General features: G+C 43.5%; 1 protein-coding gene across 4 annotated transcripts in view; it reads left to right on the forward strand.

Moving 5' to 3' along the window:
- Nucleotides 1-313: 313 nt before the first annotated feature.
- PRKCZ (protein kinase C zeta) overlaps nt 314-24762 on the forward strand; it is a 93313-nt gene continuing 68864 nt past the window's right edge. For 2 of the 4 annotated variants that reach the window (XM_056864920.1, XM_056864921.1), the window contains exons 1-4: nt 314-389; nt 6516-6637; nt 11333-11422; nt 12593-12643. In XM_056864920.1, coding sequence (XP_056720898.1) covers nt 319-389; nt 6516-6637; nt 11333-11422; nt 12593-12643 — 334 coding nt within the window. In that variant the 5' untranslated portion in view covers nt 314-318. Of the gene's footprint in view, nt 390-6515; nt 6638-11332; nt 11423-12592; nt 12644-19703; nt 19804-24762 lie in introns of those variants that run through there. The other 2 variants (XM_056864918.1, XM_056864919.1) reach the window with 1 other exon arrangement.

Genomic DNA, 24762 nt, shown 5'->3' on the forward strand with positions numbered 1-24762 from the left:
ACTGTCCTATAACAAGATAATGATGTCACAGTGCTGGAAAAACACGAACACAAATTGCTCCATTCTTGTCTTGTCTCTCTGCTGATGTTTGTGCCAGTTTAGTGCAGTATCTGATCTTCCCAGTCATTCTGCTTTTTGGAGCATTTATATGTTGATGTTTTTCTTTTTTTGTTCATGCAGAGTGATGACGAAGAAAAAGAGTGGAGCTTTAACTTATTTATTACAACTCCTTATGGTGGCTCATATCTTCTGAATGATTTCAGCAACTGTCCTATAAACCTGGGACTCAACTTACATTTTGACCTCTGCTCAAATACCATGCCGAGCAGAATGGGATCAAAAATGAATCCGAAGAGAGATGTCATCAGAGTAAAAACTCACTATAATGGGTAAGTTTTATATTAAGGCTCTTTAGCGTTACATTTTTACTCATCCTCTATTTTAAACCTTTTTGTTTATTAAACCTTGTTTGTCTACAGTGCATTTTGTTCTGCCTTTGGATGTACTTTTATCCCTTCCCAAAGATTGCCATGTTGGCATTGTGAGATTTGGGAGGAAATGCCCAATTGGCACGGTGAAAACATGAATATCTTGGTTTTCTGACTGAAGCCAATTCGATAAAAGAAACTTGGAAAGGAGCATGGGATATTCAGTATCTAGAGAGGTCAAAATGAGGAAGACACTGATGATCAAAGTTATTTCTGACTGAATGGCTGTAGGGTAAGAAAGGTCAAATGGGTAGGCAGAATAGCCAGTGCAATCTAAGCTTGGATTTCAGTGAGCCTAACCTAATGGATTATATTTCTGCTTTGGACAGTTTACCCTCCTTCCTTATTGCTAATGGTGTTTGAAGCATCTCTGGTTGTTGTGGTATTTGGGGGGGGGATAATCGCTCGTTCTGCTCATGGCACGAGTTTTACAGTTGTTAGTATTCTGGCCACAGTACTTGTATTGTGTTGCTATAAGAATGTACTCTGTAAACCAGCCCGTACAGCTCAGTTTACAATGCAGCCTTGAAAATCTTTAGTCCCCTTGGCTTTAATGAAACTGCTGGCAATCTGGCCCAAAACACTTCTGCTTATTGTATCAGCATGTCGATCTGCTATAAAGTGCCCAGCAGGAAAGTAGCAGCGTGTTTCACTTTGCACTGAGGTCACTGTTGGTACTCTCCGTCTCATGCATAAGCAGTAAGAGCCAGGCAATCATGACTGACAGCAAAGGGAGAGCTGGTGTGATGTGGTGGTAATGAGAAAGATCTGTGAACACATGAAGCTACCTTATACTGAATCAGACCGTTAGTCCATCAAAGTCTACATTGTCTACTCAGACCGGCAGCGGCTCTCCAGGGTCTCAGGCCGAGGTCTTTCACATCACCTACTTGCCTAGTCCCTTTAAATGGAGATGCCAGGGATTGAACCTGGGACCTTCTGTATGCCAAGCAGATGCTCTACCACTGAACCATGGCCCCTCCCAAAAAAAGCTGCTGGGGGAGAGCCTTATCTCAGGATGTTGTGCTTTAATCCTACACATGAAGTTGCCTTATACTGAATCAGACCCTTGGTCCATCAAAGTCAGTATTGCCTATTCAGACTGGCAGCGGTTCTCCAGAGTCTCAGGCAGAAGTGTTTCACATCACCTGCTTGCCTAGTCTCTTTAACTGGAGAGGCCGGGAATTGAACCTGGAACCTTCTGCATGCCAAGCAGATGCTCTACCAGTGAGCCACAGCCCCTCCTGTGGTCCAGGAGGTGGTTGGTTTAATCTCTTCTCAGCTCAGTAGAGGACCTTAAACCCCTTCTCCACCACCTGAGAAGTTTCTCCACACACTGTTTGCCAAAAGTGACCTATAGCCCTTGGAATTCCTAGGCGGTCTCCCTTCCAGGGGCCACCCTACCCCAGCCCCCCCATCTGAAATTTGGGAGTAACGCTATCTTACCTTATGGTAATGCGGTAAGAATTAATGTGATACACACATAAATGTGTGTGTGAAGTGCTGTCAAGTCGCAGCTGACTTATGGCGGCCCATTTTGGGGTTTTCATGGCAAGAGACTAACAGAGGTGGTTTGCCAGCGCCTTCCTCTGCACACCAACCCTGGTATTCCTTGGTGGTCTCCCATCCAAATACTAACCAGTGCTGACCCTGCTTAGCTTCCGAGGTCTGACGCGATCAGGCTAGCCTGGGCCCCATCCAGGTCAGGGCACACATACATATACAGGTTGAGTATTCCTTAACTGGACATCCAAAAACTGGAATGACCTGACAACCACGTGCACACATGATCGCTGCTCCGGAGCAGCTGGGTGGATTGGCGGGCAATTGACCACTGAAACCACCCACCTGGCATCCCTGTGCATTCTGTATCCAGCTACCGCCGAAAGCAGCTGCCCTGTGTCATTCTCCCCCCCCCGATGTTTGTAGTAATTAAAACCTTTTGTCACAGTGTTTTGAGAATCTCTGGGCCCTGTAGATAGTGAACAATGAAGCGTCCTTGGAAACTCACAGTTATGTGTTCTTCTAGCCTAAGCCCAATTGCGTTAAATGTGGCGGGGCTGATCTCCAGTCAGACAAAGCATGTATGTACTCTAATCTGAAGTTGTGCATTTGAGGCATGTTCATATATTCTCAGTTTTTAAAACTTTGAACTGTTTCTCGCATAGAATGAAGACAAATGTAAATTGTGGTGATTGGTTAAATGTACATTTCTTAGGCAGTTGAGACCCTGGTTACCAATCCTGTTGCATTTTTGGGAGTATGAAATATTGACCTCCGTGGTGTTACCTCTGAGCAAACTTAGATATGTTTGGGCTGACGGTGGGTCAGCCTTGTGTTTTTCTAATAGCAGATAACTTTATTTTATAACTCTTGTAACTCTGCCTGTTCTGGAGATGTTGCTCCAAAACAGCGATGCCAAAACTAATATTAAAGTGGGGGGAAATTAAGAACTCATCCCACACTGTGTAATGTCATTGGAAGCACTGCCGTAACTCGCTTGAAAGAACCAACATGGGAAATATTTATGGGCTGTACACGTTTGTAAGCTTTAAAGCATAAATCCGATAACTAAATAGCCCACATTATTTTAGCATGTCCGCAAAATAATATTGCACAAAATAAATATATCACTCCCTGGATAAAACAGCTAAAGACACTTTCTGAGAAGTAGATACTGTGTTATCTTCTGTCAAAATAGATAGATCAGTTGCGTGAGAGATGTGGCAACTTTCCTCTTTATAGTGTCAAGGAAATTTCATTTCCCCTTTTTAAATTGTAAAGTGGTGGATGGATAGCCAGTGGCTGTTAAATCTAGGGAAAGGATAACTAAATAAATCAGTTTGGCCTTATCTTAAAACTGAGCAAGTGTGTAAGTCTTCTAAGGGCTTTATACATATCCTCAGTTTTCTCGCATCTAACTTCCTGTTCCGGTTTTTTTGCAGTTCGGCTCGTGTTTTGCTCCCTCTAGTGGTCAATTCAATATAACACAAATTTCTATCAAGTGTAAAAAGCTGCTGATTTAAACTGCAGGGTGAGGCGCTCCATTTAGAGCTGTGTGACGTCAATCGACCATCAGAGGGAGCAAAGCGAGTGCAGAACTGAAACCCCTCCCCAAGGAAACGGGGTGAGACGTGAAGAAACTGTGAATGCGTAAAAGCCGTAAGTATGTAAGCCTTCTAGTATTAACGCTTCAACTTTTAAAGCATGGGAGTAGCCAGAAGTTCATCAGGCAAAAGAAATTGTAAAAAAATACTCCTGGTTTAAGTGGAAGGTGAATCTCAAGGTAGTCAAGAACTAAAACAGCGGCAGTGGTCAAGAGAGTATGTTGTATGTATCTGTTCTCAGATGCCAAAACTTTTTCTTCTGATTTGAAATAGCCAATTTTTAGTTGATTGGAAGTGAGTTGCAAGAATAAATACAGCAGTGGAAAGGTTTTTCCTATGGCAGAGTGTTCAGTTGCTTTTATTGTTGGTGGAGACATTTGTTTTAAAATGAAGGTAGGTTTTTTTTAGTTCACTCATCTCTATCAGATTGCCAGGTCATTCTAACAATTCGGTGAAACTGTACACATTCTCAGTATGAAAGGGGTAAATCTGTCGTCTGTAGTGTGCGGTTCTCTAATTACTCAGCTTTGATTTATTGATTGTACATGAAAGATTGTGTGAAATGCAGTATGACAGGATGCCGGTGCGTACGGCAGGTTCTCGTTTCTGTATGATTAGACGTGTCAAACTGCAGGGAAACACTATATGTCAAACAACTGCAAAATTAGTGTCAAGAATTATGCAGGAAGTTGTTAAATAATTTAAAGTGCCTGTCTGTTGATGGTACAACACGCCTTTTGGCGTGATGATTAAACAGCCCGTTAATATAAGCATGAGGAAGTTATAAAGTTCACACTGGGTAATGTGCTACGTGGAATCCAGCGAGGACAGATATTTGTGTGTCTTGGGTGGGGCAATGCTTAAAACAACGTAAACGATTGTGCTGGATGTCAGAAGTATAGGCCACGTTTGTGAAATCTTGGCGTAAAGAATTCCTTGCTGATTTGCATGGGTGATGTGCAATTCTTTGCATTCTTAGTTAAACCCTTTTGACTGCATTAATCAGGAATGTGAGAAATGCTGTTGCTATGTACTTAAATGTTATACTTCATGAGGGAGTTGGCCTTAAACTTGGGTGAAGACCACGATTTTTCAAGAGGGGTTAAAGGTCAGCAGAAGCTTCTGGTCTGTTGCCAGGATGCAGATAAGCCATGATGTCGATGTAGAATTTAGCTGCCTTGTCGGCAAGTTCGGAAGGTTATCTGCAACTGTCGCTGGTGGCTACAAAATGATGTTCACAGATCTGTCACTATGCCCACCTCATGCTGTGCCTTGTTTGCTCATGTCCATCCCATCAACCATACAGGCACTCTGCTCACCATCTAAAGCACTAGTTCCCTCTGGCCCCTCCAGTTTCATTGGCTGCCACATCTCATTTTTTTACCCCCAGAAGAGATGACCTGCACATGCCAGAACTAAACTTGACTCTCATATTTGGCTCCTTAGCAAAAGTCAGAACACACAAAGCTGCCTTATACTGAATTGGACAATTGGTCCATCAAGGTCAGTCTTGTCTACTCAGACTGGCAGTGGTTCTCCAGGTTCTGAGGCAGAGGTCTTTCACATCACCTACTTGCTTGGTCCCTTTAACTGGAGATACTGGGGATTGAACCTGGGACCCTCCGCATGACAAGCAGATGCTCTACCACTGAGCCAAGGCCCCTCCCCAGAAGAAAAAATGGAATTTATTGCAGACGTTTCCCATTCTGTGCTGGCAAAATGCTGGTGTTTACTAGTGACATTATTGTAGTCGAGGATGACTTCTTATTGTTTATCAAAGGAATCTGGTAACTCCTAAGATGTTATCAATAAATGTCAGAACGGATTGAGTTACAAGGCTTGTCTTTTGCCATGGCCTGCATGTAAACATCAACACTGTCCTTTTACCAGTGAATAAATTTTTAAAAGTTGAATTTTAGTTGGCCTTGATCTGTTAAATGTCACAGTTCTCTGATGCGTTAATGGGCTTTCCTAAAATCTCAAGAATGAAAGCTTCACATTTTCCGTTAACTATACACCCATTCATGAATTTATTAAATAATTTGCATGCGCATTATATTTTAGCACTGTAACACAACATTTGCATAAATGAATCTTTTCTCTTCAACTGCACATCTCCTTGTGAGCAGCTGTGTATACATCTCGGTGTACCTCTGTCTCTGCCTTTGGAATTGGGAAGAGTCGTGTTTTCAAATTCATGATGAAGCGTTAACTGTATCGGACTAAACACAGGGTTGTCACATGCATCTGCTGTGAAGGTTGTGTGCAGGGAAGGTCACCCCATGCTCTGTCTGTTTGCTCTTGTGTTGTGTGTGCATGTATCCTTGAACGTGAAATAGGGCCTATCTGCTAGTAATTGGGTGGACAGATCAATAACGGCAAGAGTAGTCACCCTTCAGGTTGTGTGTCTTGGCTCTGATAGTACATGGTGGTGGAGGTGGGAAAAGTCTGTGAATCGACTTCAGTGCTCCAGTGTATATATCGGGTGCACTGGCCTGTGGTTAATTTGAGGGGAAAATAAATCCAGAAAGGAGCAGAATGTTCTTGTTTATTAATGAGGTTTAAAGGCAAGCAAATCCGTTAGGAAGGTTTGATTCTTGCTCTAACCCTTCTTTGCAGAACTGACAGAACAGAATATTCCATCAGTTTAGCAGTCCAATAAAAGTCTGTGGGATGACTTGGCTGTCCCTCATTTCTTAGCATTTGTACTGTGGCTCCTTGTTAAAGCTGTATAATACCACGGTTTGTGGTTTATCCTAACCACTTCTTTGCCAGCGCAGCATGACCGGCCATAAACGTTGTTTGGGAGGTCTTGAAATGCGAATCCACTAGGGACACCAGATCTCTGTAGATCTGTCTTTGTGGAAGCAGCGTGGGCAAAAGAGTGCTAACTGACTTCTGGGAATTTAATTTCTTTCAGGGATATCCTCATAACCAATCTGGGCGCATCCATGAACTATGATGAACTTTGTGACGAAGTGAGAGAGATGTGCAATTTACAGCAGGAACAACCAATTACACTTAAATGGATCGACAGTGAAGGTATTTTAGACTTATGTAAATATGCTTTTTGCCAATATTTATCTCAGGCGTGTTGTAAAACACAATTAACTGGATGTGATAGAAACATTAAAGGGGTAGCTTTTAATGTTTTTCTTTTGGAATCACTTACTAAATATCAAGGAGCCCCATGGCGCAGAGTGTTAAGCTGCAGTACTGCAGTCAAAAGCTCTACTCACGACCTGAGTTCAATCCCTATGGAAGTCGGTTTCAGGTAGCCTGCTCAAAGTTGATTCAGCCTTCCATCCTTCCGAGGTCGGTGAAATGAGTACCCAGCTTGCTGGCGGTAAAGGGAAAATGACTGGGGAAGGCACTGGCAAACCACCCCGCAAACAAAGTCTGCCTTGGAAACGTCGGGAAGGGATGTCACCCCATGGGTCAGGAATGACCCAGTGCTTGCACAGGGGACCTTTACCTTTACTAAATATCAAGGGAATGCGACCCTGTTTTAAACTGAACTTTTGAATGAATATAGTCTGGGTGATCAGCATGTCAGTTCCTTCTTAAAAGTTCAGGTCCATTGGCTTACTGATGTCCTCTAATTCTGATTGATGTGTGAAACATATTCTTGCTTTATAAATATTACTTGCCTTCTTAGTGTAATCTCTGTGAGTGCAAGAATCCCTGTTAGAGCACAGCAGAACCCTGTTTCATCTCCACCCCATATCTTCCCCCTTGGCATGCACAGGCCTCTGATTTTTCCATAGTACTCGGATACAAGGTCTTCATTTGTGTGTGGGGAGCAGAAGATACGCAGGCTCTGCATGGGCATCTCCCCAGGGGCCCTGCTCTTGCACAGGAAAAGATCTTTCCTCACATGTCTCATTTCATCAAGAGTGCATTTTTAAAAGCTGTTCCAGTTTATCTGGTGCTGAAGTTAGGTTATTGCTCTGTTTACTTGTTTGGCAGTACTGGCAGATAGCAGAGACGGATCATATAATTATGATGTGTGTTTCTTCATTTGAACAAGGGCGTATACTACTTAGCAGATAACACTTCTCTAGTCCCTTTTTATATGCTACTCACAGCATTTTGTAAACAAGCCTCATAATACCCTTGTTTGGCTGGGAATTTAGAATAATTTTATGGGAAGGTAAGTAAACACAGATGTGCAATTCCTCGGTTAAATTATTTGTTATTGTAGCTGCTGAAAGCAGGTCTCTCTGAATTCCAGGAGACAAGCCCTACTAACTGGGCTTCGGATACTGAGAGACATGGAACTCTTCCAAATTCTGTGTCACTTCTCTCTGTCTGCTTGTTTCGTTCTTGCTCTCAAGATAATGCTTCAGCACCGCTGTTGGGGGTGGGAGCAGGATACACTTGTCAGGTGTGCAATTTCTGTGATTTGTTTGTGAAGGACACATGAGATGAGAATTATACCCCCTTTTTTGATTAGTAAACCTTTTCCAGACACCTGGGTTGAGTATCCCTTATCGAGACTGCTTGGGACCAGAAGTGGTCTGTATTTTGGATCTTTCCATATTTTGGAATATTTTGGAATTTTGGCATATGCATAATGAGAAATCTTGGGGGTGGGACCCAAATACATATATGTTTTATATACACTTTATACACAGAGCCTGAATGTAATTTTAAATAATTTTGTGTACACTGAACCATTAGAAAGCGAAGGTGTAACTATCTCATCAGACTTTGGAGATGCCGGGCGGTGTGGATGTGAGTCAGATCTGTGCAGCCCGGCCTCTCGGAAGTTAGGAGAGGCCGGCCGGTGCAGATCTGCCTGCATGCTGGCTCGACAGGTCTGGTTTATAGATCGGTGTGGGCATCGGATGTCTGGAAAAGGGATACTCAACCTGTATTTGGGCCACCACCTTGACTAGTACAGGTGTGAACTGCATTCCTGGACATTTTCTATAGCCTGGTATGAAAGGTGCCCCAAATATCTGTGCCAGCGAAAGCACCGAAGTAGCTCTTATTTGTATGATTGGATGGTCAATCACTGCAGTATTCACTTTGGATGTTGATCCTGTATGTAATTTAGCCGTGCAGTGCTTGACTGCCTCTTTTTAAAAGGTATTTTTAAAGCTGACAGGCTTAACATTGGTGACACTGTTCTCTTCGGTTTGCGGGTCCCTCCTCTGTAACTTGGTAGTATTCATTGGCTGTCTATCACCAGGTTTTTGTATAGCAAAGGTGTTCGTGTTGGAATCTCAGATGTGAAATTTGTGCCTGTATGACCATCTGGGACCATCATACTTTTGGGGCCGCCTCTCTTGGAGCTCTACTCTCTACTGGTAATCTGCTGGCGGTCCCTGGCCCGAAGAGTGTGCGGCTATCCTCAGCAAGGGCCAGGGCTTTTTTGGCCCCAGCCTGGTGGAATAGTCTCCCTAGTGATATTAAGAGCCCTGTGGGACCTTAAGGAGTTCTCAGTTACATGGTGGCATCTGAGTTGTTTTTAAGGCCACCTGGTTTATAGTTTTAATATTATGTTTTAAATTATTGCTTTATGGTTTTGTGTATCTTAAAGGTTGTTACCTGCCCTAAGCCTGGCCTTGGCTGGGAATGAGGGCAGGCTATAAATTCAAAAAATAAAAATAAACGAAATACCCCAATATATGCCCTATCTCATCAGATCTTGGAAGCTAAGCAGGGTCAGCCTTGTTAGTACTTGGATGGGAGACCACCAAGGAAGTACAGGGTTGCTATGCAGAGGTAGGCAATGGCAAACCACTTCTGTTGGTCTCTTGCCTTGAAAACCCTAGGACGAGTAACCCTTTCTCACCCGATGGCTTGTATGCCACCTTGATCTCCTTTGTAGGAAGGAACAGCAGCGTGATGAGATAAAACAGTGTGCAGCATTGCATTACTTTTCAGACAGGTATTTGAGCTACTCGACAAGCTCCCTTTTAAGACCAGGATTAAGAGGTGAGAAACGAATGATGTTGTCTTCCTCTGAAAGCATTCATCTTGAGCTGACGGTCTTCTCACTTTTGGTTTTCTTGAGATCTCAGACTTTACAGCGTATCTTTATGGGGGGTGGGGGGAGAAAGCATATTTCTCTTAAATATCCTGGGAGGACAAGAAACAAGATTTTCCTGGTATGCAAGGATTTGAGACCTTTCGTATCATGTTAGTGTTCTCCCAGCCCTCGGAGCCTGACAGTTAACTTTCTGTTTTCTTCTACTTGGTCTTTTGCAATGTGTTCAGTTAGAAAATTCTTTAAGAAATGCTTAAAAAAACCCTTTATCTTCGCATAATAACAGCATGCTGATTGTGGCTGAACAGGTTGTCCGGTGATTAGTCTTCCTGTCGGTCAGAACTGGAGCAATACAGAAGCGAATGCAGCAAAGATGTTGCGTTGTTTGCCCGTTACTTGTTGCCTCTCTTTTAATGTGCGCCTTCCGCATGTTGGAGTTCGAAAGGCTCGAGTGCCGCAATCTACTATTCTCACTTTGAAGCGGAGGGCATCTTGGAGACAGATGGGTGATTCCTCTTTCTGGTGCTAGGGTAGGCAGGAAGTAATTAATTTTCCCACTTCCTGTTCCTGGCCAGAATTGCCCTCTGGCTCCAGTTTTTCCTCCTGCCTCGCTAGGGGAAGTCAGCTTTACGCAGCTTCTACTTGGCATAAAAAGCGCTGAAATTTTGGCGCAATGTATTATCACTGTTACAGTTGCAGTAGAAGACTACCTCTGGGAGTCAAGGAACTGGAGAGCCTGTGTGGTGGTGTGGTTAGGAGTGGTGCACTCTAATCCGGAGAACTGGGTTTGATGCCCCACTCCTCCACATGAGTGGTGGAATCTAGTCTGAAGAACCAGGTTGGTTTCCCCACTCCTCCACATGAAGCCAGCTGGGTGATCTTGGGCTAGTCACAGTTCCCTCCAAACTCTCTCAGCCCCACTACCTCACAAGGTGACTGTTGTGGGGAGAGGAAGGAAAGGAGATGGTAAGCCGGTTTGATTCTCCTTAAAAGGTAGAGAAAGCCGGCATATAAAAACCATCTCCTTTTCTTCTTCTGTGCATAGGGGTCTGCATTCAGGAGGATGTGTGCCTTTTAGTTCCCCCTTCTAGCATCAGCCTTCCCTCCATGGCCCCTAAAAAGCACCCTCCAAAGGTTGAGGGCTCTCTGGGGCGGTAACCCACGATGCGTAATGGGCTGCTGCTTAGAACAAACCTGAGGAAGGCTTGTTAGTGGATGCCTTTGGATTTGACTGTGTCCTGGCAGATATTTGTGAGCTAGCCTGGCTTCTTCAGGTAGCCTTGAGCATATACTGCCTCTTGAGATACAAAAGGGAGGGGCCGTGGCTCGGTGGTAGAGCATCTTCTTGGCATGCAGAAGATCCCCTGCTCAATCCCCGGCATCTCCAGTTAAAGGGACTAGGCAGGTAGGTGGATGTGACAGACCTCTGCCTGAGACTCTGGAGAGCTGCTGCCGGTCTGGGTAGACTATTGATGGACTGAGGGTCTGATTCAGTAGAAGGCAGCTTCATGTGTTCATGTGTGTGTTCATGTGGCTTTGTGTTTCCCCCTCTCGAGGCCAGCTTTTGTAGCAATACTAGTTCTCTTTCAACGAGCGACACTCTGATCTCCAAGGCTTCTGACTTTCTTTCTTAAGAATGTGAGTTTTGGATGTGGTATTTAGGCTGGGTTGCACAAATCTGAAGGCTCGAAACTGCAGTTGGTCCCATTCTCAATTTCTCTATGTTCTTTTGTTGTCAGGTGACCCGTGTACCATTTCATCTCAGATGGAACTGGAAGAAGCGTTCCGCTTGTACTGTCAGCAAAGAGATGAAGGGCTCATCATTCACGGCAAGTGTGTTGTCCGAAGATACCATAACTGTTGTGAGAAGTACATTGTTAGCAAATTACTGATAACTAGTTTCTGAGCTGGAGGAAAAACAGAATCCTGTGGCACCCTCAAGACTGAAATGTATCGTGGCATAAGCTTTCCTAGGCCAGAATGTACCATCATAGGTATGACGTAGTAACCTGGGTGGGTAGGTAGATATGTATACCCTGAATGCAGAGAGAAGACAGGGAAGGGGATGTCTTTGCAGAGTGAGACCAGAAGGCCAAACAACACAAGAGGTTTTATATAGCACATATGAAAATGAAATGCAGTCAAATGATTTCCATGCAGAAATCTTAAAATTAGCAGGCTCTTATCTAATAACTTGTTATTAAAACTGGTGACTTATCAGAAGCAGGAGGCAAAAAAGTCAGATTTCACACTGCCTTTCTACCAGCTATCTTTTAGAACTGATGATATAACACGGAGTGCTGTTGCTAAAACCTTTCTCTGTGGTTTCGTTGCTGTATGGTCTCTGTTTCCCCTTCTTCCATTTTTTGTACTGGTTCTGGGTTGTTTTCATATAGACATCAGATTTTGAAACCTTAGCAGAGCAGTATCCACCTGTAAAACCTATGGTATACAGGCAGGTATATTTTGGGGTTGAGTGGAGGGAGAGAAGAGATGGGAAAGAAACATATAGTAGAGCCATTCACAGGACTGGTTCTCTTGATATGAAAATAGGTCCAATGAATGTCCCCCTTTCTCCTTCGGCCTGCTAACTTTGCTCATCTCCTATCATCTGCTTGGTTTGGGTTTTCCATCTTCTTTGTTTGTGTTTCGCCATTATACGCTGTCCCCAGAAAAATACTCTTGTCTCTCTCACTGTCAAGTACACTTCATGCTTTTAAATGCCTCCTCAGTGCTTGATACTTCTGCAAACGTTTCCTAGGTCACCAAAGTCTTGGCCAGTTGTTGTCTGGTATTACTGAACCTTCACTTACTCTGTCCCTTTTTCATAAAGAAAAAAAAAAGGTCCGTCTGGGAAACCAAATGTCTTCAGGTAACTGCCCTGGCTCTGAGTCCTAGTCCAGTAATTGTGAAAATAGTCTCTAATTTATTTTCTGAAATAGAATGGTGACCGGCTAGAAATGTCATTGAATAATAATAAATATGTTATTTTGTTGCAGTCTTTCCCGGTATTCCAGAAAAACCAGGCATGGCGTGTCCTGGCGAGGACAGTGAGTATCAGAAAGGGATACATTTGGATATTTTTGTTGTTCTGTTTCACAGGATTGAACTCCCACCTTATTGTATTTCTAATTTTGTTACGCTTATGTTTTTGAATGTACTTGCAGTCTATTGCCAGGTATAAATCTCTTTGTTGTGAAAGTAATGTTTAAATATAAGAACGATGACGGCAAAGTGGCAGTGTTTTAAAGCTAATGAATGATAATCCTTTTAACATCTGTGATAAGGCCATATTTATTGGTGTTTAAACTGAATCACTTAGCAGTCTAGTGGCAGTAAAATGTTGTTCCATATGCAGTCATCCCTCTACTTTTAACAGTGTGACTGTTAACAGTAGTCTTTTATGGAAAGGAAGTGGACCAGAGTTTCAGACACAGCTGTTAATCCAGACTTCATTTTGTATTTTTACATGGATCCTACACGCTTTGTTTTTCTGAAGTGTGGATGATGGTATGCTGATAAATACCAAATGTCAAGATTTGTGAATGAAGGCCAGCAAACTTAGCTGTTGATTGAGGGATCAGTGTATTAATCTTTTGGTGCTTCCAGCTGAAATGCAGATTTATTCTATGTAAACTAGAGCTGCCAACTACAAGTTGGGCAATTCCTGGAGATTTGGGGGTAGAGCTTGGGAATGGACCTCAGTGGCGTATAATGCCATGGAATCCACACTCCAAACCAGCCATTTTCTCCAGGGGAATTGGTATCTGTAGCAAAGAGACAAGTTGTAATTCCGAGAGATCTCCAGGCCTTGCCTGGAAATTGGCAACCCTAATGGAAACACATTTAATCGTTGCTTTGTGTCAACCTTGGAAGACTTCGTTCAAGATAACATTTGCATGTGTTAGTATTTTCATGTGCGCACTTTACATCTGATGCACGATGTATGTGTTTTTTTGGTATCTTAAGTATAGGGGGAAAATGGTATGTTGCCACTCCTAGTTAGTAGCATTAGCTGTACTCAGATGGCACAGTTGAACCAGGGCCTGTCCTTTGCATGCTCCTTGCCTGTGCCCGTTCCTTCCATTCTCTTCTTGGTTTGCGGCAGCCGTGACTTGCCTGCGAAACAGAATGGGAGACCTGTTTCAAGCTGTGGATGCCAATTCTGATTTGGAGGCAGATTGGGTTTTAGCAGAACCTGTAGCTTGCCTTATTTGGATGCCACAGCAGCTTGTGCTTAATGCAAACCAGCAAGTGGAGCAGAGAACTGGTACATGTGCATGGAGAAAACTCCCTTGGGTTTGCACTCTTCTGGAGTTGTGAACGATGACTAATTGAAGTTTCAGTCAGAAGAGTCTCACATGGATTTTTACCGGGATTCACTTTATTTTTGGGGTATGCTTGTGTGGCACATTATAGAACCAATTCGCTAATGCTGAGTAGGTATGGGGGCTAGGCAGTCAGTGCCTGGATGGGAGGCCAGCTGGGAATTTTGTGTTGCCTGAAGTTCCATGGTGAATGAAAAGTAGGATTGAAATGAATAGACTCCAGTGGAATTTTATAAGTTGGTAAGGAAGACGGCACACTTCCTACCATTTAGTCATAATGTAAATCGCTTGGAGCGGAAAGCCGGCATTTTGTACATTGCTACTTTAGATAGAAACGTCACTAAAGTTGGGTATGCCCTAAGCTGTATATTCATGTAGTGATGAAGATGGGCATGTGAGGTATGCTTGGTACGCGCTGTAGGCAAGTGCAGTTACCTACAGTCAATTAAAATGGCTGCTATAGTGCAAACCTAGGGTCAATTGCCACAATCCTTTTTATCATGTCACCTCATATGTTGACTTCGTATTGCAGTTCTGCCTGCAGTGATCTGATTACTTAATCACCTGCGCTAATAAATTATTACCCTATAAATCCATGTGGTATAATTGATTACATTTTTTTGCTTATAGTTACCTAGCCACAAATTCAGTATCTTACTAGGGAATTGGCAGCTGGGGCGTGCTGGGGAGGGTAAACTGGCTGAGATAGGGTTGGTATGCTTATTCAGTACTAGGTGGATTGTCAGTCTAGAAATAATTTTGAATTTCTCGGCCTTGGTGCCTTGATCCAGAAATTCCCCGTTTTGATTTTGTTCCGCTCCTGTGGAAATACAACCTGTGATTCCCAGTGTGGTGTAGTGGTTGGGAGTGGTGGACTCTAATCTGGAGAACCAGGTTTGATTCCCCACTTCTCCACATGAGCGGCAGACTCTAATCTGGTAAACTGGGTTGGTTTCCCCACTCCTACAATGAAGCCTGCTGGGTGACCTTGGGCCAGTCACAGTTCTCTCTGAACACTCTCAGCCCCACCTACTTCACAAGGTGTCTGTTGTGGGGAGAGGAAGGAGATTGTAAACTGGCTTGATTCTCCTTAAAAGGTAGAGAAAGTCGGCATATAAAAACCAACTTCTTCTTCCTACCATTTTCTTTTTTCTTGGACTGAAAGCCTTCTATAAAATACACATTTTCCAGCACTATTTGTTTGGCAGATTTTTATTGCGTTCTGAATTTAAATGACTTGCACTGTACTTCCAAGTGGTGTGGTCAAATCTTGCAGTATAGCACAATTCAAGACTGAGAAGTGGGAAGGCGCAGCTGTTGACAAAAATTGTCAATAAGTATTAAAAGAAGCAAAATCGGGAGCACGTGTTCATCCCTAATTGTGAGATGGAAAGTTGCTGTGCGCTTGCACAAATGGGTCTCAGGGACTCCCCGTGGCTTCTTTTGTTTGAATGTTTATGTCTGTGACTCTACCTATGACCTGCCTTATGGAGTCTGAGAAGAGCAGCTGACCATGAGTTCCTCTAAGCAGATACCTGGAATTTTGCCCCTGTTTGTGGACAGTAGAATTCTTCCCGGTAGCAAATGAAACTTCTACATTTTGGGGCATTTTTCTAAATCCTTCGGAATGAAGTGGACCTAGGTGGGCTGCCTTAACAGATCTGAGCATCTGCTCTGTGATAAATTAATAAAATTTTACTGTGGGGGGGGAACATATAGGAGGGGTTAACCATAGCTATCAAGAACGGCTTTTTAAGAACAATACTGGGACTTTACGGTTTGGATATAGCCCATCTTTCTGAGGATTATTTGACGATCAAGAACAGCTTATTCCAGCAGCTAGTTTCTGTGGCTTGGCAAGAGAAGCTGTTTCTAGTTGGTTCTCTCAACATTTGGATATTTTAATCGTTTTAAAAATGTCTATAGTTGTCCCAAATATGTGTAAATAGTGTACAGTGTCAAAATGATGCCAGATTATTAGGGGATTCATTAAAGAGGTTTCTTTAAAGACAGCATAGGACCCTTGATTAGACAGTCATGCTATAAATTATGGATATGTGTAGATTAGCGTGTCTTGGTTGACCTAGTTCCTTGCTTATGTGTAGAATGCTCACCCTGTAGATGTGTTGGTGGTCAGGTTGACTCATGCTTGAGTTGTTCGAAAACCCCGCCCAGCAGGATGCGCTCAGTGAGGGATTTTTTTCTTTTTAAAAATTGGCTTCTAAGAATGTAGCAAATAACTTCTATTGTTCTCTGTAGCATTGAGACCTTCCTGGAAATGTGATACAACAAGAGCTGGATGTATTGGGATTTTTTATAGATCACCAACCAATAAATGGTATTGGCTATGATCAGTTCTTAACTATGTAAGCACCTTGGATCTATACGGCAATTGGATTAAGCACTTTAACACCACTTGTATGTAAAAATGTTACTTTCAGTTAATGGCATCTTTAGCAGTGTTTTAGGCATCTAAAAAGACAAGGAGGATGAAATTAAAAGTAAAAACATAGTAAATGTTAAGTAGATTTTACCGCTAGCTATATTTCCCCTAAAGTTGAGACTTCAATATTTTGGGCAAATGTTGCTTTAATTGATTTTTTTTATCCCACTTTTGTCTGTCTGGTGTCTACAATGCACCATATTTAAACTTCTGTGCTTGCCTGGGAACTATTTTAGGGACAAGTGAATTTTTTTTTTTACTTTTCTGCTAGCTCAAAAATAGGCAGCTGCTTAAATTAGCAATCTGTTAGTTCAGACTAATTTTCTGCAATTGTAGGAAAATATGTAAGTTCTGGAACGAGTTGAATAGAGAGTGGTTGGGTGAATTGTCACTCCCCAAAATCATTGAAGAAGCGCATCTCATTCATATCTGGTTATGATGATACTTATTTATAGTGTTCAATGAACTAATGACTTCTGGTAGCGTTTTTACATGATCAGCTGTGTTTTTTCTTTAAAAGCCTGGTGCACTTGGAAGCAGTGGAATTATTTTCATAAATGCTCTTATGATTTTATTTTTACAGTAAACTAATTTGAGGTTCCCCAGTGTGGCACCCGTGGGCACCATGGCTCCTGCCAATACTTCCTCTGGCACCCACCAAGCTTTCAGAAAGTGGACAGGGTCATTGTAAGGGCAGACTTGTAGGGCTGCCAACCTCCAGGTGGTAGCTGGAGATCGCCTGGCATTATAACTGATCTCCAGACTGTAGAGATCAGTTCTCCTTGAGAAAGTGGCTGCTTAGGAGGGTGGAATCTATAATGCTTTATAGATGTGTATATAACAATCCCTACCCCCTCTAGGCTCCACCCCCCAAATTTCCAGGAGTTTTCCAACCCAGAGCTGGTAATCTTAGCTTGTTTTGGGTTTTTTGTTGTCTGCAGGGGCAGCCACAGCCACTGGAGAACCAGGACTGATAAACTCCTGGGGTTTCCCTAGTCAGTGTGTAGTTTGATCCCTCCTTCAGGCTTTCCTTCTTTTTATCCCCCTTTTTCCTTTCTCTCCCCCCCCCCCAAGCCGTTCCTTCTTTCTTCTGTTCCCCTTTCTTCCTCCTTCCCTCCCTCCAGCCTTTCTTAAACTTCTTTTTATTCGCCTTCTGCAGTTATTTTGCAAAACTAGGAGGGGAGGTATTGTGTTTGGCTTCACCTCCTGCAGCAGTCATTTTGGGTTTGGCTCCACCTCCTGTGGCAGTCATTTTGATGTGGCACTCGCCGCCCCTTCTCAAAATTCCAAAGGGGCCTGCAGGCTCAAAAAGGTTGGGGACCCCGGCTGTAACTGTGTGCCGCCCTGAGCCCGGCTTTGTCGAGGAGATGGGATAGAAGTGTAATTAAATAAATAAATAAAATAATAATTATTGCATTTTGCTTCGATTCCATGGGAAAATAAGATAGAAGTGTGTCCTAGTGAGTAAAACTCTACAGGTATTTCATTATTATCTACAGCATTATTTTTCGTTGGGCTTCATTCCCCACAATCAACTGTTCCAAATGGGGTTAATTCAGCAAGGTTCACTATGCTGTTTTATTCAGAAGCTGGAAGAAGGAGCACCACATCTTGAAAAAGAACTACTTATAGTCAGATTTTCCTGATGCTCTGTGTGAATATCTTAAGGCAGCAGCTTTCCAATGTAAAAATCAGTGGTCACAATTTTTCAACTCTGAGCTTGTAGTGACCCCTCTTGCAGTCCCACCCCGCCACTTAGGGTTGCTTCCTCGGGATTGGGAAGTTCCTGGCAATTTGTGGGTGGGGCCTGGGGAGGGCGGGGTTTGGGGACAGGAGACACCTCAGCGGGATATAATGCCATCTCCACCCTCCAAAGCACCCATCTTCTCTGAAGGAACTGGCCTCTGTAGTCTGGAGATTGGTTGTAATTTTGGGAGACCCGCAGGCTGCGTGCTGGAGGCTGGCAACCCTACCTCCGCTTCCTTTCTGAGTTCTCACATGGGTGGAAATGTGATCCTGATTCTTTAATTAGTGGTGCTGGGAATGATAACCGTTTCCTGGATCAGGACCGATAATATGTATGCAGATCAAAACAGAAATCTTGCTGTGTTAGGGTAAGGCAATAAATCCTAGCGCAGGGTTATAGTTGCCAAATATTATAATTTATTTATTTATGATGATTATAGTCTGCCTTTTTCACTGAGACGCACAGTGCAATCCTAAATAGTTACTCCGGTCTAAGCCCATCCATTTCAATGGGCTTAGACTGGAGAAACTCTCCTTAGGATTGCACTATCAGGGTGGTTTGCATAATATTGAATCACCTGCTTATCCTCGGGTTTAAGAAGAATTTGTCTGAGGTAAGTTGGTGGGAGGTATTTGCACGGTGTAGCTGGGGCACTCCGTGTAAAAAAAATAAGCGTTGAACTTTTAATTTTCTGCACTGGTGGCAAGAAATTCACGTGTTAGACCCAGTGGGGTTTTGTGAGGGGGAGCAGCGCGGTGTGTTGCTGCAGTATCCTTTTTAGAAAAGCGGTCGACAGCTGTCAGGTTCAAGTTTTGAGCTGGGTTGCTGTTTTCGATGCTTGTGTACTCACTCAGAGCTCTAACAAACGCTCTTTTGTCGCTGCCACTGTGGCCCTGTTCATGTGTCTCCATTAGGAAAGTCCCCCGCTATTATATAGGAATATTCGTGCTTTCTGTCGTCGGCTCCTTGACATCCATGCCATGTTTTAGTTTGTGCCTCAGCTGCTAGCTTCAGCCTCCCAAGGGAGCCTGGTACCACCCGTGCCTGGATGCATGAGGCAGAGATGTGAAAGAGAGTGAACAGGGATAACCAAGGCTTCCATTAAATATTTGCTCTTGATGTTCGGGCTGATTTTGTCTCTTGTCCTTCCTTCTGGCGTCCAGTGGTATTCAGACAGCAGCATCAAGTGAAATTAAGGGCAAGGAGAGCATCTCCTTGCACACCTACTGCGTTTTTGTAAAGCATAAAGAATTGCATGCTGAGGAAGCCAAAAGAATAAAACCCAGTGAGTAATGCATTTTTTTTTTTGCATGGATTTTTTTTCTTTTGGGATGTGCCTTTATTGCGATTGTTATGAACTGGGGCCATTGATGCAGTATGTCTGTGCATGCGGTGCGGTAGATAATAGAAGTCAGCGTTTCGGTTATCTGTTTGCCTTCGCCTCCAGTGCTCCTTCTGCAACCGCGATTGCTACAAACACAGATATCGCCGCCGCTTCTTGCGTGTGATGGGATGTGGCTGGAAGAGCTCTGAGAAATACCGGGGGAGGGGGGGATTGCCCTGAAAAGACGTGTTCTTGCCAGGTGACGGGATTTTTTTATAGGGGGAAGATCAGGCAGAGGAGTATGCAGAGTGAGCGGCGATGCTGCTAAGAGAGATTAATGAAGGAAATGTATCCAAAAAAACCTGACGGTACGTGTGCCAGGGCCCTGTTTATTGTGAGGGTGCCGTTTTCTTTTATTGCACAGATTTATTTTGTGACTCAGCGAGGTGGGGTTACGTTGCAAGAATCCTATAATGAATTAGTGCATTCTGTCGTCATACTGAGGAGAAATAGAACGTACTGCATTGCTACATCGGGATAAATCAATAGGTTTTAATGGTCAAAATGTATTTTGTGCAGTAGCTGGTTGCTAGCACATCCTAATGGGTGTTTTTCCCCCCCAGCCGAGTGGTGGAATGGAAGAGTGTTTTTGCTCTTGTTTTTGTAGCATTTAAAAATGGAATTCGTCTTCAGTAATTGAATGGTGGAATCCGAATGTTAACAGTAGCCTCTGAAAAAAAATGTCTCGTCAGGTGCAGCCAGTCTGATATTTGTTTTTTTCTATGTACACAATGCTTGTTATTGCTGCTGCTGCCTCCCTCGCCACGCATCTCCATTGAAAATCAGAACCGAGGATGCAGGCTGCTTTTCTGCTTAATTGTCATCTTTTGTTTTGGGTTTTTTTTTATTGGGTCTGCGCGGCATCCGATGTGTGGCGTGCTGTATGTCCTCTGAAACAACGGAATAATGATCTGCCCCTTGTTGCTCTGTGGCCTGTAAACGTTGTGCAGGCTCATAGGGACAGGTTTTCCCCTTCATTTGTTGCTGTATTAGCAGCAATGATTAGGTTATTCAGAGCACGTGAACCAGCACCCATCCCCCAGCGAAGAAAGGAGCGATTGCGACTATAGAGATGATTCTGAAGATGTTGCTTTTGCTTTGCAGAGGGCAATTCTTTTGTGCAGTGGCTACCAAGGAGTGAGATTGTATTGGTTAGTTGTGTGCACCTGGGGGTGGTGATGAGTAAGTACAACCTCCCTTTGTAAAATAAAAACAAAAAATAAAAACAGATGATGCAGGTATTTAAGATAGCTGTATCCCTACTTTCTCAGGACTGCCTGAAACCCCTGCTCTGCCTTTCTAATGTGTGTTGTCTGCCTTCTCTTTGCTTGTCCCTGCTTTGCAGGGCTCAAAAATCAACGTAAAGGATGAAGTGGATAAATTTTATAAGCCAGATTTGTGTGAGTTGGATTGCTTAATTAGGATTATCTTGGGCTTGTTCCAGTAGTTAACTTGTTTAAATCTGAGATGGCCACAATGAATGTCTGGGATCCGGTGACCTTTGCAGCCGGCTGCCCAGGGCAGCTTTTGAGCTTCTCAACTGGCAGGTCTTCATGCCATGTGCCAAACTGCTTTTGAAAATGAGGGGGCTTTCAAAAGCAGAGTGTGATCTGGCATGAGGGTCTACTGTTGGACTTTTTTCTTAACCCTCCCCCACAAAACCCCATTTATCAATTTCCAAGCCCTTGGGTATGACTAAAATAAAGCTTTTGGATTCTGACCCAAGTTTGTATGGTTGTTTGTAAGGCATTGCTGGGTTTGGGTTTCCAAAAGTACTTTTGACTTTTACACTTCCATAGATTATTCTTGTCTCTATACGACTGATATATTTTTCAAATTAAAAGTACAGCGAATGTATGATGTCTACTGGGTGGCTTTGACTACTGTTACATAAAACTGTTGTAGGTGGGGGAGGGGGATTGCCCATTTTCTAGGGCCAGTGTAGACGTAACACTCCTGATCCTTAACTATCCTTAACCTGAAATAGTTGGAGGGGCTGTGGCTCAGTTTGTAGAGCATCTGCTTGGCACTCAGAAGGTCCCAGGTTCAATCCCCAGCATCTCCCGTTAAAGAGACTAGGTAAGTAGGTGATGTGAAAGACCTCTGCCTGAGACCCCAGAGAGCCGCTGCCGGTCTGTGTAGACGAATCTGACTTTGATGGACCAAGGATCTGATTCAGTATAAGGCAGCTTCATGTGTTCATGGTTTAGGATTGTGATTAACAGTGAACCCTGGTTAGTAACCAGCCGTGGTTAATGACTGCTGATATAACTCATAATTCATAGTTCCAGCCACATGTGGGACATTTGCCCATAAGAGGGAAGAGGTAGAGACTATGTGTGATCCTCCAAGCTACATTTAGTCCTGCTTCAGAGGTCAGGAGCATTGCATCTGCACTAGCCCCATGTTCTAGCACTTGGGTTGCCATTCCCGGGGTTTCCCCGCTCCCAGCCTCCTCCTCCCAGAGCTGTTCATCCGGCTGGTGGGGGCACTTGGTAGGGAAGCTGGAGGGAGTTTGGTGGCAATGCTACGATGTCATTTCTGGAAGTGACACCATCACGTTGCTGGCAGTTGTGGGGGTGCTCTGGTATTTGGGCAAAACTCTGTCACAAAAATGGCTTCTACCGTAGAGTTTTTATGGGGAGGGGCCGTGGCTCAGTGGTAGAGCATCTGCTTGGCATGCGGAAAGTCCCAGGTTCAGTCCCTGGCATCTCCAGTTAAAAGGACTAGGCAGGTAGGTGATTTAAAAGACCTCTGCCTGAGACCCTGGAGAGCCGCTGCCAATCTGAGTAGACAATACTGACTTTGATGGACCAAGGGTCTGACTCAGTATAAGGCAGCTTCATGTGTTCCTGTGTTCTTTTTTTTTTTGCCCAAATACCAGAATGTCACCCCAACTGTCAGTGATGTCATGATGTCACTTCTGAAAGTGACGGCACGTTGGTGCCAGCCTCCCTTTGCCGCTAGTAAGTCCCACCATCCCCCACCAGTTGCCAGGGGGTACATGGCAACCCTCTCTAGTGCCTAGGTCTTGAACAGTGCTTTCCTAGTCAAGCCCCTTGAAATCAATGGGTTTAGACTAGAGGAGCTCAACACTGGGTTGCACTGTTAGTCTACTCTGTCCCCACAAATTTGCATAGCTTCAGGCCTTTATTTTTACTAAATGACCTTTTGGCATAGCTGGTGGTGATAAATTGTTGGAAATGTGGAATTGAGCCGAACCTGTTAAAGACTCATTTTTCTGTTGGAAGCGATAGTTTTAAAACCACCCTGGAAATGAGAATCTCAAGGTTATCTAATTATAGTCTTCCTTTTCAATTGACAAGGCCAAACCTTCACTTGCCTTTCATTTGTGACAACTTAGTGCTTTCTGTGGAATTGCACAAAGAGGGTAGAGTCCACAAGCCCATGTCCTTAGTGCAGAATAAGTAGATGTTCAGGCTTGAAAAGTCATTGGCGCAGCTAAAAAAAGCATCCCATCTGAATTTTAGCCTGTGTGCAACTTTGTACAATAGCCCCAAACAAGCCTGGTATAGTATAATACTCACAATTCAATGCACAGTAGAACATAAGAAAGGCCATGCTGGATCAGACCAAGGTCCATCAAGTCCAGCAGTCTGTTCACATAGTGGCCAACCAGGTGTCTCTAGGAAGCCCCCAAACAAGACAACTGGAGCAGCATTATCCTTCCTGTGTTCCACAGCACCTAATATAATGGGCATGCTCCTCTGATCCTGGAGTGAATAGATATGCACCATGACTAGTATCCATTTTGACTAGTAGCCATGAATGCGCCTCTCCTCCATGAACATGTCCATCTCCCTCTTAAAGCCTTCCAAGTTGGCAGCCATCACCACATCCTGGGGCGGGGAGTTCCACCATTTAACTGTGCGTTGTGTGAAGAAATACTTCCTTTCTGGATAGTTTGGGTAGATAGATTCAAATCAAGGTGGTTTTAAAGTCAACATTTAAATTGCTATGAAAATCTGTTTAGATCAATTTTCTTACCTTGTAATCCCTGCATCTCCTGAAGATGCCTCCTAGTTGGTTGCTGTAATGATTTTAGATGCATTGGTTTGCAAACAAAGAAAGCCTTTTGATACCTAGGAGCGTGATACAAAACCTCTGGCCGTGCATCCGCCTGAGCTACACAGTTATACGTGTTTAGAGACAATGGGTCAACTGTTGAATTTCTGTTTGACTTTCTCAATACACACAGGGATCTTAAGCAAGATCTTCTGCTTGAAGACTTAAGTGTGCCAGTTTGTGGGTTAAACGCTCAATGTTTTTCAGAAGCAGAGCTATCGTCATTACTAGGCAGAACTGTTTCCCCATAAAATGGAAAGTGAACAGCTATGCTGTTTGTTTGATACACTAAATAACCATGATTTTCTGCCATCATAAATACAATTCATGACCTGTTGTGTAATTTAAGAGGGAAGTGGACGTGTTCATGGAGGAAAGGGGTATTCATGGCTACTAGTTAAAATGGATACTAATCATGATGCATACCTGTTCTCTCCAGGATCAGAGGAGCATGCCTATTATCTTAGGTGCTGTGGAACACAGGCAGGTCAATGCTGCTGCAGTCGTCTCGTTTGGGTGCTTTCCCTAGATGCACCTGGTTGGCCACTGTGAACAGACTGTTGGACTTGATGGGCCTTGGTCTGATCCAGCAGAGCTTTTTTTATGTTATCAGATTTTTTTTTCCTCTTAGAAAAATGGGCTTTAGTTCAGTGGGTTATGAACTGAGTTTCAAGATAAGTCTGAGAACAGAATAAAATTCAGATTTCATCTTAAACCATTTTATTTTTAAGAGTGAACTTGATCTAACTGAACTCTCTTTTTAAAGGAAAACCTTTTCTTAAAAAAAAATCACAGTCACCGGCGTGAGTGGGCTTGCTAGGTGCTGGCAACATTAAGCACCTGTAGGATGTACATGTGCCTTCTCCATTGTGGCCCCCTCCTTGTGGAATGGCCTGCCCGAGGAGGTCAGGAAGGATCCCATCCTTCTGGCTTTCTGCAAGCTATGTGAAGCTGAATTATCTAAGCGGGCTTTTCTGTGCAGGAAATAGGGTAGCACGGTATAAAAGGCTTCACAAAGTTACTTGGATAAATTATTGGTGATTGTGGTCTATACTACTGTGTATAGTTTGCTGTGGGTTGGACTTTGTATCATTTAGGGCGCTTTCACTTTCAATCTATTTTCAATGCACTTTAATGATCATTTGCAAGTGGATTTTACCATTTCACACAGTAAAATCCCG

This window comes from Euleptes europaea, chromosome 19 (assembly GCF_029931775.1).
Source record: "Euleptes europaea isolate rEulEur1 chromosome 19, rEulEur1.hap1, whole genome shotgun sequence".
Taxonomy (NCBI): Eukaryota; Metazoa; Chordata; class Lepidosauria; order Squamata; family Sphaerodactylidae; genus Euleptes; species Euleptes europaea.